Source organism: Musa acuminata, chromosome BXJ1-10 (assembly GCF_036884655.1).
Source record: "Musa acuminata AAA Group cultivar baxijiao chromosome BXJ1-10, Cavendish_Baxijiao_AAA, whole genome shotgun sequence".
Lineage (NCBI taxonomy): Eukaryota > Viridiplantae > Streptophyta > Magnoliopsida > Zingiberales > Musaceae > Musa > Musa acuminata.
Window position 1 is genome coordinate 33,711,838 of NC_088336.1, and position 13,796 is coordinate 33,725,633.

General features: G+C 37.4%; 2 protein-coding genes and 1 long non-coding RNA gene across 3 annotated transcripts; all 3 read right to left on the bottom strand.

Moving 5' to 3' along the window:
- Positions 1-1,305: 1,305 nt before the first annotated feature.
- On the bottom strand, positions 1,306-6,863 carry LOC135594850 (meiosis-specific protein PAIR2-like). Its single transcript, XM_065085357.1, has 16 exons — positions 6,786-6,863; positions 6,509-6,565; positions 5,772-5,868; positions 5,608-5,676; positions 5,397-5,489; positions 5,005-5,128; positions 4,786-4,855; positions 4,672-4,713; positions 4,250-4,378; positions 4,053-4,166; positions 3,032-3,044; positions 2,852-2,988; positions 2,662-2,769; positions 2,405-2,555; positions 1,831-1,907; positions 1,306-1,711 (listed from the first exon to the last, which is right to left on the bottom strand). Exons 1-16 carry the CDS (start codon positions 6,861-6,863, stop codon positions 1,538-1,540), a joined length of 1,533 nt encoding a protein of 510 aa, XP_064941429.1. The 3' UTR covers positions 1,306-1,537.
- On the bottom strand, positions 3,226-3,799 carry LOC135595083 (uncharacterized). The gene is made up of 3 exons (XR_010480278.1): positions 3,755-3,799; positions 3,645-3,686; positions 3,226-3,353 (listed from the first exon to the last, which is right to left on the bottom strand). It is a non-coding gene; the product is annotated as an uncharacterized LOC135595083 (long non-coding RNA).
- A 720-nt stretch (positions 6,864-7,583) lies between the features above and the next one.
- On the bottom strand, positions 7,584-11,586 carry LOC103969511 (protein LOWER TEMPERATURE 1). Its single transcript, XM_009383060.3, has 6 exons — positions 11,399-11,586; positions 11,255-11,300; positions 9,022-9,145; positions 8,424-8,500; positions 8,122-8,225; positions 7,584-7,894 (listed from the first exon to the last, which is right to left on the bottom strand). The coding sequence occupies exons 1-6, from the start codon at positions 11,552-11,554 to the stop codon at positions 7,859-7,861; spliced, it is 543 nt and encodes a 180-aa protein (XP_009381335.2). The 5' UTR covers positions 11,555-11,586; the 3' UTR covers positions 7,584-7,858.
- Between the last annotated feature and the right edge of the window lie 2,210 nt (positions 11,587-13,796).

Sequence of the window (13,796 nt, forward strand, 5' to 3'; positions counted from 1 at the left end):
ACCTCATCTTCCTTCTCATCATCGATATTCGGATCAACATCGACAATGCCAACCATCGCATCGTTATCGCCAACCACCACCACAATAATCACTTATAATGCCACTATTATTGAAACTATCATTTTACTCATATTCATATCATTTATGCACACGTTATATCTTTCATTAAAAAAAAAACTAACAACATTAGAATAGATAAAATAAATGTTTCATTTTTATAATTATAAAAAATTTAAAATTAAAAAATAAAATGCTAAAAAAAAGTTTAACTACATATGTAATTAGCCCCACTTATTGTGCAGGAACTAGAACCATCTGGTGAAGGGTCAAGATCTCTGCTTCATAATAAAAGTTACACCAATCATCAAGCTTCTACTTTCTATCCCAGAAATATGACACTAAGTAAAGAAATATAGAATGTAGTTCAACATCAAGCTTTATCCTTCATCAGAGAGAACTAGAGGAAAAGCTGTAACGATGACTACATGAAGCTAATTTATGAAAACTAAACACGGCACGAAACTTATAAAAACATATCAGAAGACAGAACTTGATGACAAGAAAAGGCGTTAATATCTGAGGTCACTTGAAATATGAGGTGTCAGAAACGACTTACTCCTTGATGAAGAAACAATGAATTATGCAAATAAAGCACGTTCCGCTAGTTATTTAGAACAAAAAATGTGTATCAAAGTACGACCTCAAATATAAAGAACAGTAAAAGAAAAGGTAAAGTAAAATGATGAAAGACTAAGCATGCCTTGTCCCTAATCCTTTACGGCACAAGAATATTAGAGCCCCTGTAGCTCATGACAGTGTAATATTGGGGAAAGAACTTTTTACTAAACGCATAAGCACTCCGAGCACTATTTACAGCTCCAGAAATTCAACTAAATCCTACTAAGCTTGAGATTTCTGGCGCTTCACGTACTGAAGAATAGGCTCTTCCACCTGCCAAGGGTATAATTTGAATCATAATTTAGAGGATGAATAACAGGAGTAAAAAAATGACATTGAATATAATGTCAAAGCTTTGACATCATTTTGCAGATTTAAACAAATATATCAATACCGTGCTAGCTTTCCTTAAACGCTTGTCTTCCGTGGAATGGGAGACATCACCTGCACATAAAGTCAAAGCTTTGGGCCGTTCTCCAGCTACTCCACTCTCTAGAGAAGCAATTGGCTGCAAATTATAGGACTAGAGTTAGTTGTCCTTTAAAACAACTGACGCCATCACATAATAGTACTAAAGATACTTCTCGAGAGAGACAAAGGACTAACCGCAGGATTGCTAGTGGGGGTGTTTCCACGTTCCTGATCATTTGTGTGAGCTGCTTGATCATTCAGCAGCTGTCCACTCTGATGTGGCTTAGATCTGGCTTGGGTGCGTGTGAGATCAGATCCAATGGAGTGGAGGCCACCAAATGTGGACCCATTGTTCATGATTTTGTCTATTGACAAGCTCAAAAGCATGTTATATTTAGAATATTGTCATGGCAAGTTTCCTTCAAGATAACAAGTTGATATATACTACTTAAGCCAGATTAACAAATAATACAAAGTCTAGAGTATCTATATCAATCACACTCCTGATGGTAAGTGATTCGTATATGAAATCACTGAAACATGTAGTGGAGCAATAATAATTACCACCGGGAGGGAACTCCGAATTATTGAATTCAAATGTTTGGCAGTTGGTATCGATCTCCTGATCAAAGTATTTAAAGTTATGACACAACAAGGACAGAGATGGCTATAGGATAAAAGACGGGTTTCTGGCTAGCTAAAAAGTATCTTTATCATGGTAACGCCAGAATGATTCATTACCATTGTTTTCTGCTCCAGGTACTGTTTGACCTCAAGGAGCTTTCTGTTGCTAGACTCGGAGTGAATAACTCGCTTACCTGCATTTAATCAAAAGTTGGATATCATAAAAATTGTAACTAAATCACACAAAGTAATGAGAAAGATAATTTCTGTAGGGAAATATATACTGATCATTGTATAATTATAACCAATATCTTGCAGAATCATCGACCCATGACAACTTCATTAGGTGTCAGCATTTTTGAATCGGTACTAAACAGTAAACAATATTATTATTAAAAGAAGGTTAGATGCATAAATTGATCTACGGTGACCAAGTGACTAGCAAATTACCACACACTATATAAAGCGAGATTAACCGATTTAGCAATGCCCTTCATGTATAATCTCATCTACAACATAAGCCATTGAGAGTGACCATTTAATCGACTTCATATCATGGTCCTTCAAATTCATATCCTTGCTTTTCTCGTCTTGTATGCTTGTCAAGATCAGATACATAATTCCGTATGCTTTAACGATTGTTTGAACTCTGCACAAAGTCCAAACCTTGTATGCATTTTTAACTGCTTACCTAACCTCCTGTTGCCTGTGTTTTTAATATACCCATCCTGTTCCATCTTGTCAATCAACTTCCTAACAGTACTGTGGTTGGCTACACCTGCAAGTTTGCTCTGAAGCTTTGGTATTGAAACGTAATCCATGGGAAGAGCATAGTATAGTGCCTGCAGCCAAGTTGAAAGCCTATCATCCCAGATGTTCCAAACCAGGGCACAGGAAACATAGTGCAGTAATACACAAAATATATCAGTGCACTGGATGTCTGGTTACCTTCATGTACATGAAATCTTCTTCAAAGTTGTTGCAAGTCTTCTCAAAATTTGTGATGCCTTCCATCTCAGCCTCTTCTTTCACTGTACATGCTTTCGAGTTGATTCCCTAATAATGACTAATTAGTCAGCAGGAAAGAAAATTCAACATAAAAAGAAGAAAATTTAAGCAGACAGCTGGTTCCTGCAACCTTGTTTACGGTGTAACTATCCTTCCCAGATATGGAAATAATCCCTTCTTTCATCAGCCTCTCAACAATATCTAGTGTTATCCCACAAATTGAGAAAATGAGGAAAAAACAGTTGTGATTTCTCGAATTTGCTTTTGCTTTAAATTAGCAGTTAGCAAGGATTATGTTTCTGCAATTTACCTTCAGCCAATACCTGCAAATTATCCACAGAACAAATGGAATCAATTTTCATAATTCATGATCCACTACTAGATATCGTTAGTGTACATGTTTAAGGTTAATACATAAATCAGAAACAGGCAAATGATACTACATCTATCGCTTTTTTCCATTGTAAAAATGGAATCAAAATTAAGCAGAAGGAAATCTATCTTTACCAGTGATATGTCTGGAAAATTTGCAAGTATATCTGCCAGATCAATTGTGGAGTTGTGCCCAGAATTTATCCAATCCCTCACTCGAGATGTCTGTTCATCTTCATGGGCAGCATCTTGAGTTTCATCTGGGACAAAAAAGGGAAAAACAATCATAAAACAATGCTGTCAAATAGATGATGTAATTCTACATTCATTAAATGCAAATGTAAGGGGTTAAATGAGCAATGACCAAAAAATAGTTTGAGAAACTGTACATGAATACAGCCCATATAAGCACTAATATCTTGGATTATGAGAACAAATTTGATTCACATCCTTCAAAAAAATCGTAAAATAAGACTGAAACATAGTTAAGCGAGCATAAAAGTTTATTTTTTGTAAATTATTCGCATCTTCCCCAAGTATGTCACACTGACCATCAGACTTCGTGCAATTATCTTCACGTGGATGCTTTTTACCTGCTCAATAACATAAGTTAGCTTAAACGAAGAGATTAAAGCATATTCAAAATCGTGAAAAGGATTACCAATTGGTGCGACAATGAACCGGTCCGCCAAGGATGGGCGTACCTGAGATTCAATAAACAACTTCACACAATTTTCAGTGGGAGAACTAAACTTTTAATAAAATTTATACAACAATCAGGAGCAACTTTTCTGTTTTTTTATCCCGTCAGTGTGAAGGTAATAGATTGTACTTATTTTGTTCAAGAAAAACATAACCATTAACCAACAACCTTATCTTAAAAATGCAACAGTGTTCCAAATCCTTCATAGAGTCGTATTTGCCTACACAGTTCAACAAACACATTGTTTATAAATCACCTCACTGTCGGAAGAAGAGTCATTCCCCTGTCCAGAGTCATCTCCTAGGCTCGCTTCCTCATCTTCTGGAAGACCATCATTTTCATCCTCACAAGGATCGAGGACACTTTTAACCTAAGCAAGTAACTATTAACCAATGACCACAGCACCTATAATGAAAATGTCAGTTGCATGGTCTTAGTGTTTCTCTCCTGTACCTTCAGAGACAAGACAACATGTCTGCTGTTCACATTCCCCACTTGCAATTTCAGTGGAGTCTTGGTCCAGTCATTGGGTGCCTCATTTTCAGAACATTTTCTAAAAAATGGAGGCTCATAATCTGCCGGCTGCCACATCAGACAAAGTTGTCAGCGCCAGCAGGATTAGTTTGTGTTCAGATATAACTAGTCCATGGTGGCTAGTAATTACAAATACAGCATTTACAATTTGGGGATTAATGGATTGCTATAGAAAACCTGAAGGCAAGATAAAGACATATTATAAAAAAGAAAGTTCCAAAGAAAGTAATGCGAAGCTGCAGATTCCTTACTAATAAATTCAGACTTTTCTAATCATGATTTGAGCACAGACCAAATGAAAAAAAGCTTATTCCAGATTCTAGTTTGGAATAATATCATACCGTGACGTCATCATAATAAAGGAGCTTCATCAAAATGGTCCGCTGAAACACAGATACAACCTTTTTAGGTTTTTATTTTGAAGTAAAACAGATATTAACCATCATTGTGGTTACCTCCTCAGGCATTTGATCCAATGTCCTCATCAACGAAACAAGTGTCCGAATCATCTTGCAAGCAGAACTCCTAGAAGGAACAACTAATTGTTTAAAGGTATAGCAAGCAAGGCTCACCAGACAACAAATTACTTTTTAATTGAATGGCAACGAAGGAAAAAAGGGGAGCATGAACCACTTCAGATTTAGGTATCATTTGACAGAATCCACTAATTTTACCTCATTTGATCAGGGGTTACATCAGTCACGTCAGATTTGAAGGTTGCACCATTCTTTTTGTTGCCATTGCGACTAACTTTCATGGAGACTTCATCACTATTCAAACTAGAATAGCTGAACGAAACTGCAATCGTATATATTGACAAGCTTCAGCTCATAGAAATGACAGAGACGGCTTGGGAAACAGAGAGGTTGGAACTTATTGAGCAGTTTGGCACTATCAAGTTAGTCTCAACTAAATTCTCGGACATGGTAGTGGCTTGGAGTTTCTATGTAATACGAATGAACCACCTAGGTCGAGTCACAGCCATGCAATCTTAATTCAATGGTCAACATGAAGGAACATCGGATCAGATGGGATGAAAATATACACAGATAAAATTGGTCCTCACATGCATACTCTTCGATCATCGAACCCTCTGTCTCCTCACAGATACAGAACAGAAGGGTCTTCAGGTACTTCTTCTGCAACGCGTCATAGACACCTGAACGGAAATTAAGACCATAAATGTCGAAATAAAATAGCATTAAATGATCGGGTAATCAAGACACCAAGTCCATGTTAAACAACACCGGGGTATGCCCTACTTGGATCAACATTACCTTTCTCCATCCAATCAATCAGCCTCCTAGACTCTGCATCCATGGGCATAAGCTTCTTAATCTTCATCTCTGTGCCGAAATTACATCAATATAGTATCAGATACCATCCATTTCACAACGATTCTTGCAAGCCATTCTGAAGGTTTGGCGGGAAAAGTGATGACCTAGAGCGGGAACGGACTTGTCACTGAAGTACTTCTCGGGAAAAAGGCCTCGGATGTAACTGATGTTGAAGATGGCGATTCGAAGTAGGTTTCGCGTCTGTTTCGAAATCCACAAATCATTTGATTCAGAAACATAGCGACAAATGAATGTGAAGTAAACAGATGAATCGTGACATCAGATCTTCACTAGTAGCGAAACCTCGAAAAACCAAAATATATAATTATAGTGACTTTATTTGATCCCTAGTCTATATATCTTCTCCAAAACAATCAGCAGAGCTTTTCTGATCTATGTTAAAACAATCAATACATTTCGTCGCATAGATCTAAAAGTTACCGATAGCAATCCTTTCAATATCGAACGATCTTAGTGAAACTATATTTCGTCCTCGAGAAAATTCTCGAAAGTTAATTAAACATTTCTTTCAACACAAGAACAGTCAAGCCGCTGATTAGACTACAGTTGCGTAATTAGTGGGAAAAACTCGAAGAAAAATCCACGGATCTAGAAGATCGCTTCCTCGTCTTTGAATGAAAGAGTGAAGATTCTCGACCTAAAAGAAAACAAACTCAAGGTAGCATGATAAAGCAGCCAGAAACACCGATCTGAGGTAAAGAGCTCGACGAAAAAACGCTACCGCGATCCGTCATTAAGTCAAGCAATCCACTCAAACGAACGCGACTTGAGAGAGAGAGAGAGAGAGAAAGAGATCCGAGGAGTTCATCGATCGCCTCACCAGGAGCAGAGAATCCTGCTCCGTGATCTCCGCTTCCTTCACCCGCTGAGCGACAACCTGAGCAAAAAACAGGGACGCGAGAGATCAAGATGGAGATGGAGATCGAGGCGGAAAGAGAAGGCACGGAGAGCAAACCATTTCGGAGGAGGCGATCGAGATAGCTCGAGAGGAAGAGAGAATGATCCCGAAAGGTTGGCGGGACGGGTGAGTTATTTATAGGCGACGAGGACGAGGCTGCCAAAGGTAAACTTTTTTGCTTTAAGATAAGTGCACGTACAGATCTCCCCCCGGTTCGAATTCTGGAATCTGAGGCGGTTACGTTTGAAAATGCGTCTTTGAAATTTTCGGATACCATGAAATCGTTATAATGATTGTAACCATTACGAATATATTAGACGTCATAACAAACCGTTATAATGTGTCGCCAATTATGATTCCAAATCCTTATAAAAGTGTAAAAATAATTTAAATTTAAAGGAGTAAATATGAATATCACTTTTATGCAATTTTATGTATCGGAGGAATTCGATATATGGAATCCAGTGAGATCAGCTGCAGTGAAAGTTCATATATTTGAGAAATTGATCCAAATTTCAACCAGAGGAAGGACTGAAAGGTAAACTTTGGACTTTGAAGTATTTATATATCGGATGAATTATATAGTTTCTCTTTTTTTTTCTTCTAATTTTGTCATATAAATTCTAACATACTCTTTCAGCTGTTACATCATTTACTGTTGATTCAAATCTTATCAGCACTCTTAAATACATTAAAATGAATACTATGAAATTGCAACCAAGATACAATTTAATTTCCTAGCTTGAAAAATATGACTCATGGGCATTCAACGACATCCACACTATGACCTTTATGTTTTGGCTGAGTCACACAAAAAATGGTCAACACTTTTTCTATTTCTTATGATCATGAGCGAATAATTATTTCTACTAATCAACAAGAACAGAAGCATGCATGCAATCTGACAGGTGATAAGAAGCCAGTAAGTGAATGATTTGCATAAGCCAGGACACGAGACATACGATCGATTGTAGAGAGAAAGATAAATATAACGACATCAGCAACACCAAAAGACATGATTAAGCATATATCGACAGGTTGTAGTAAGAGTTACATCCTTATAATTTATCCCAAGCAAAGGCTGGTCACAAAAATACCGCAACAGGGTAGCAACAAAAAGGGCACCGGCTTCTTCCAGAAAGCATCTTAATTGTGGCATCGTTTGATGCCACAACTGTTTGGACATTGCTGGATCAAATCTACGGTCAACAAAGTTCAGTCATTTGGTGGAAAGCCACTTGAGAAACTCCTAGGTTTCGTCAGCAGCTTCCACTATGATTTGTCTTTCAAGCGTCCAATCAGTTCATCCTGTAAAAAGGAACCAAGTATCCATAGTTTAAGAAGAGCTCATCGAAAACTAGCTGACTTATTTGGAGAAACATGTGGTGCTAAACCCCAAGGAAGGGTTATCTACAGTCAAACCGATGCAAGAAAAAGTTCAAGGATTATCTATCAAGAAACCATCATAGTTGAAGAAAAGAATCCCAGTGCAGGCATGAAAGCATGAAATGATAATATAATAGAAAGATCTATGCCTTTTTCCCTTTTGCTGACAGTCCTCTCTCTTTCAAAAGAGCACGCAAGCGCTCTACAGTCATCATCTGAAGTGTTTTCTCAGAATATCCATTACTGGAGTTCCCTACAAAAATCAGAAACTCCTTGGTAATAAAATATAACTCATACGCTCATTCCAACAAACTGGAATCATATTCTATTCAAGAGAATTTTCCTATATTCAGGTAACTCATCAGCAAATGCTATTTCAAATTGATGTTTCCCAAACATGATTACTTTGTCATCCCTCCTGGTCAAGCAATTAAAAATAGTAAAGGAATACCTTGATGGCTACTAGTAGAACCAGAACTAGTTTTTGTTTTCTTTGGAGTCCTTCCCTCTGAAGTTCTACCAGCAGATCTGGGAAAGAAAAAAAAGCAAATGAAAATTACAACAGTTCAGGAGGCCTTAAAATGTATCAACATGCAGTTTCATCTATGATAAAAGTAATAAAAGAAATCCAGCTAACTGTTCCTCAACTTCTTCAGAACTCATAACAATACTGCCAAATAGAGAGTTTGAAATGCATTTTTTTAATGCAATTTTTTACTATACAAAAGTTGACATATGAACGCACAATGACAAAAAAGATAACAGTCTGGTTCCTTATCATTGTCAATGAACACCCAGTTTAGCACAGTATGGTACATTGGCCATTTGATGGGATCAGCACTAACAAGAGATACATTAAGTCCACAATCAATAGGTCGCGTTAACATGAATCTATCATGGTACCTATCATACAAGCAAATTCAATGGAGTGCCAACCAACAGTTGACATATGAGGGAAAAATTTATAAATCAGTCCATGTGTGCTAAACATCAAGAGAAGTCAAGGATATGTGCATAGGCCACCTGTAAACAAAAACACCAAACAGTACCTTTTGCCTGTGCTGCTCTCTGTTGCAGCTTTAGCAGTTACATCCTTTAAATCACTCTTCTGTTTGTTAATTTGAAGAGCTCTAATTAATATGTTTGTTGTGTTTGTCTTGATTAATTGCCCATCTACAAAAACAAAAGAGAAGAACAAGAAATCTGTCATATAACCACCTAAAACTACAAACAATTAGAACAACTTATACAAAGTAACGAGAAAACAAGCACAAGTCCCAGATATCCAATGACACAAGTTAATTATCAATGCTAGATGTGTAACTCCAACAAAACACTCTAAAAATGAAGGGGTGGGTTGACAACATAAAAATTGAAACAGGAATCCTGCACATGTATGGTACTACTGATGCAACCTAAATGTGCATCAACTGGCCTGAGTTTAATTTTGTCTCACTTAGAATCACTTACGATCAGTTTTAATGAGTTAATTTGGTTTAGCTGAGATTTTGAACATTGAAACAGATCAATTCTAATAGGACTTGATTTTGATCTAAGGACACACATGCAAGAGGAGACCTGTATCAGCTAGAAACTTCACCATCTCCTGCAGCCTTCTTAAGGGCCTTTTCAAGCTTAGTGGCCCTGAAAGCAAACCAACAGCTGAGGTACAACATCTCAACTTGAGCTTGGTGGTCTTTAGTGCTGTTTGAAGTCAGATATTATTCAAATCTGACGTTTTCTGCTTCCCCAGTGCACTAAGAACTTCCTACAGCCTCCTCTGTACACCGACAACCCAGGTCTTAGAAAGAAAAACTAGAAGTTTATCATTCCCTACTCTTTATATGCCTGTGCTCACAACTGAATTAGTTGGGACCTTTTGGTACTCAGAATGGGGTCTTTTTCCTGGTTGAGAACCATATAGTTTACTTTTAACTATGTGCCACTTTGGTCCAATCTTCTAATATTATTCATTGCATGTAAAAGAAAAAAAATAAGGACATGTTCTCCTCTTGCTTCCTAATATGATTATCACTATTATTTTGCAACTGAAAATTCAAATTTGTGTTAAAAAAGACGAAAATGAATAAAAATTAATGCCAAGTCTAATATAATTTCCTCATTAAAAATAGTAGAGAATATGGATAATGGAGGTGAAAGCTACAGGATAAAAAGAATTAGTTTCTCCTTGCAACTATAAGGGAGAGTCAATCTGCATTATATATGTTGAATCGTTGATGTGGACTCTTTGTAGGTAAAGATGGATTCCTATCCCGGTAACCATACTGTTAGAAAAGTTATGTAAGACAGGGCCACAATATACATATTCTCGCCACTAAAAATTGTTTAAAGTTTCTGGACGGCATCCCAGCGACATGTTGATACCAGCAACTAAGAAAAATGCCACCTGAACCTGACCAATTTAACAGCTTAGCACCCTGCCATCTAGACCTGCCAATTGATTTATCTTCAGATAAGGCAGCACGAAGGCACAACATGAATCATCACAAACATAAACACATTATGAGAAACAGAACAAGAATTCCTCTTTTATAGTCAAAAAAAGAAAGTAACAAGCGGTCATAAATTTCTAATTATGGCATTGTTATTTTTTGTAGTGACATCTAGAAACAGGAAATTGATGATAAGCAAATCAGGAAAGTGAAGTAGTTCATAAATCATTAGGTATGTTGAACTTAAAGATTAAAACGTGCACATAGTTATTTCAGCTCTCTGCTTTGGAGAATTCAAGTACTAAAAAGAGATCAGCATAGCTGCAGCAACCACATAACACTTCAAATCCATCAGTTAAAATGTTGATCTATATGATCTAGAATTAGGTTTCTAACAGAAACCCTATTATTACCACGCTCATTCAGGAACATGATAACTCCTTTGCTTTTTTACTTTGCCATTTCAAAGTCATGAATCCTCTCGAATTGGAATTACCACATCTATTATTGAACTCCATAATTGATGAAAGTGAACTTACATAGCCTACCCCCGAGTTTATTGATTTATTGAATAACGAATATAACACAAAATGAATCAGAAGCAAACCAATAAGCAGCACATCACTCTCAGAAACCTAATCAGGCAAAACTGTTCCACAGCGAAGCAAGCCAGCGTCTTTTCGCACCACGAATAAAAACATTTCTGGAGTACTACGGCACTCGAAGAAACGCCAGGAAAAAAGAATGAACTTTCCACGGTAAACGGTTCAAAATTACCGCACGGGAATGAGATATAAGATCGAAAAAAGAGACTGGAAAGGACACGAACCTGGTGGCGCCGTCTCGTGATCACACACATACACCCGAATGCCACCCTACAAATAGATAACAAGTCCTCAAATTAATAACGATCTTCGTACGCAAGACAAAAAGGATAAGATAGGGTTCGGAGGGGGGGAGGAAAGAGGTGTACCAGGTTGGAAGAGGGAACTGCGGAGGAGAGGAGGCCACGGGATGGGAGGCCGGCTAGGTACTTCGAGGCTCCCCCGGCGGCCCGATCGGAATCAGGCGGAGGCGCCGCGCCTCCCTTCGCCCGGGGCTGGGGGACGGAGGAGTGCTCTGCCTCCATTTTCTCCCAGGCGCCGAAGTGGAACGCGTCGAACGAGAGCAGTCCATCCGACCATTGCTTTACATATAGAAACGAGCCGATCGAACCGGGTTACGGTTCACATCGAGCCGGCTGAAACCAATTGGTTTGTCCAGCTGATGTGTCCGACGTAGAGTCGTCGATGAACTCAAGTAATTCGTCCAAGACTGCAATTTAGATGGACCTAATCACCCCTGAAATGACTAGTGGTGCATGTTGTCCAGTAAACTTATCTTGGGAGGTAAGTTGATATACATAGTAAACACAAACTAGATTTATTATATCAAGTCAAAATTGATCGAGAATAATGATTATAAAAGGATGAAAATTTTAAAATATTTAATAATTAATCGATTGATACGAGAAATATTCATCCCAATTAGGACTTTGAGTTAACGGGATGAAGATAAGAAAAACACTAAGAGAATATCCTCTCATACCTTGTAATATTTTTTTTAAGTTAAATATATTATAAAAAATCTATTAGGTCATGTCAATCTAGGTTTTGATTAGTTACTAAAATTACTCTGAACGGTTGACTTAAGCATAGGAGAGATCATATCAAAAATCTAATTTGATTTGTGTAAATCGGTTGCAAAGTATAAGCAAACTCCACTTTAGCCTTTGAGCAAACGTTTGAGCCTCTCTTTCGATTACAAAATATTTCTTACGCATATGGGCATGAATTGAGTCAGGTTGAACAAGGCATCACCAACATCTACATCATTAATTTGGCACTAGAAAGATGGCTCTTGTTGTAAGAATGTCATTCAGTCCACTCATTCAATGGGTACTTTAGTGAGGGTGCTCCGCTCCCAACTAACAACACAGTTCACACAACTTAGAAACATGATCAAAATGACTTGGAGCACTCTCTATAATAATAATAATATGTCAACATAGCGTGAAGTGCTTTTTATAACAATAGCATGATCGACGATGTTTGATGTAGTCTCTACGATATCAATACGATTGAGATGGTCTAAGGCACTCCTACAATGACAACATGACAAACACAACCTGAAGCACTCTCTATAAAGACAACACAACTAACACAACTTGATGTGCTATTTACAATGAAAATGCGATCGATATAACCAAAAGCATTATTTATCCTGATAATGCAACTAACAAGGCCCAAAATGTTCTCTATGAAGACCCAATGTACTCTCTATGATAATAACACAACTAACATGGCCTGAAAGCTCTATGGAGGCATCACAACTAACATGGTTTGACGTGCTCTCTAGGACAATAATATGATTGATATACTCCGAAGTACTTTCTATAATGATAGCAAAGCCAACACAACTCGAAGTGCTTTCTGCAATAATAATGTGGTCGACATGGCTTGAAACACTCTACCATGATAATATGATTGACAGGGCTCGAAGCACTTTTTATGATGTCAGTGTAATCAAAATGGCCCAAAGTGCTACATACGATGATAGCATGGCTAACATAGCTTGCAGCACTCTTTATGATGATAGCATGACTAATATGAGCTAAAGTGCTTTATTCAACATCAATGTGATGAACACATCCTAAAGCTCTCATTTCAATGACAACGTGCCAAAAATGACTTGAATCACTCCCCTTTGATTCTAGCATGGTCGAAAACGACTCTAGTGTTTAGCACATCCTTCGCAAACATAAGCATTTTCAACCATCGATACATCTTTCATGGACAAAAACATTAGAAGCATCTAATGCATCTTTCATAGATAATAATACCTGAAATGTGTAATACATCATTTTGTGAATAAAAACAACCTAATAGCCATGCATAGTTCGGTAACACAAGCAACTATAACGTGCAATACATCTTTATGAACAAAAGCATCCCCATGGTTGATATGTCCTTTACGAACATAGTATCTTGAACATATGATGTGTTCTTTATGAATAAGAGCATTCAAAATGTCCAATGCATACTGTGTAGACAAAAGCATCAAATGTTTTATTCTCAAACTAAGCGCAAAACGCACACTTGCAATAGTTCTAATTATACCATCTCCTCTATTGCCTAATGTGCCCATCATCGAGGTAAGCATACGCATCATTTTGAGCTAAGTATCGAAAGACTCCTAACGTGCCTCATATCGGGATAAGTGTCAAAAGGTTGTTTAATACACTATTAACCAATATATCGAGTCGAAACATGATTATATTTTCGGATCCATAGACGTATCTCCTAAAGTAATAACAAATTTTTAATTTCAAA

Bases quoted from the DNA above. Each gene is read 5' to 3' on its own strand.
- LOC135594850 (XM_065085357.1), bottom strand. From the start codon at position 6,863: ATGGTATCCGAAAATTTCAAAGACGCATTTTCAAACGTAACCGCCTCA. The intron at 4,714-4,785 runs GTAACCACAATG...TCTGTGTTTCAG, and splicing joins TGGATCAAATGCCTGAGGAG to CGGACCATTTTGATGAAGCT. The intron at 4,167-4,249 runs GTACAGGAGAGA...TTACTTGCTTAG, and splicing joins ATGTTGTCTTGTCTCTGAAG to GTTAAAAGTGTCCTCGATCC.
- LOC103969511 (XM_009383060.3), bottom strand. From the start codon at position 11,554: ATGGAGGCAGAGCACTCCTCCGTCCCCCAGCCCCGGGCGAAGGGAGGC. The intron at 11,301-11,398 runs GTACACCTCTTT...ATCTATTTGTAG, and splicing joins CAGTTCCCTCTTCCAACCTG to GGTGGCATTCGGGTGTATGT. The intron at 8,226-8,423 runs GTATTCCTTTAC...TGATTTTTGTAG, and splicing joins TTCTACTAGTAGCCATCAAG to GGAACTCCAGTAATGGATAT.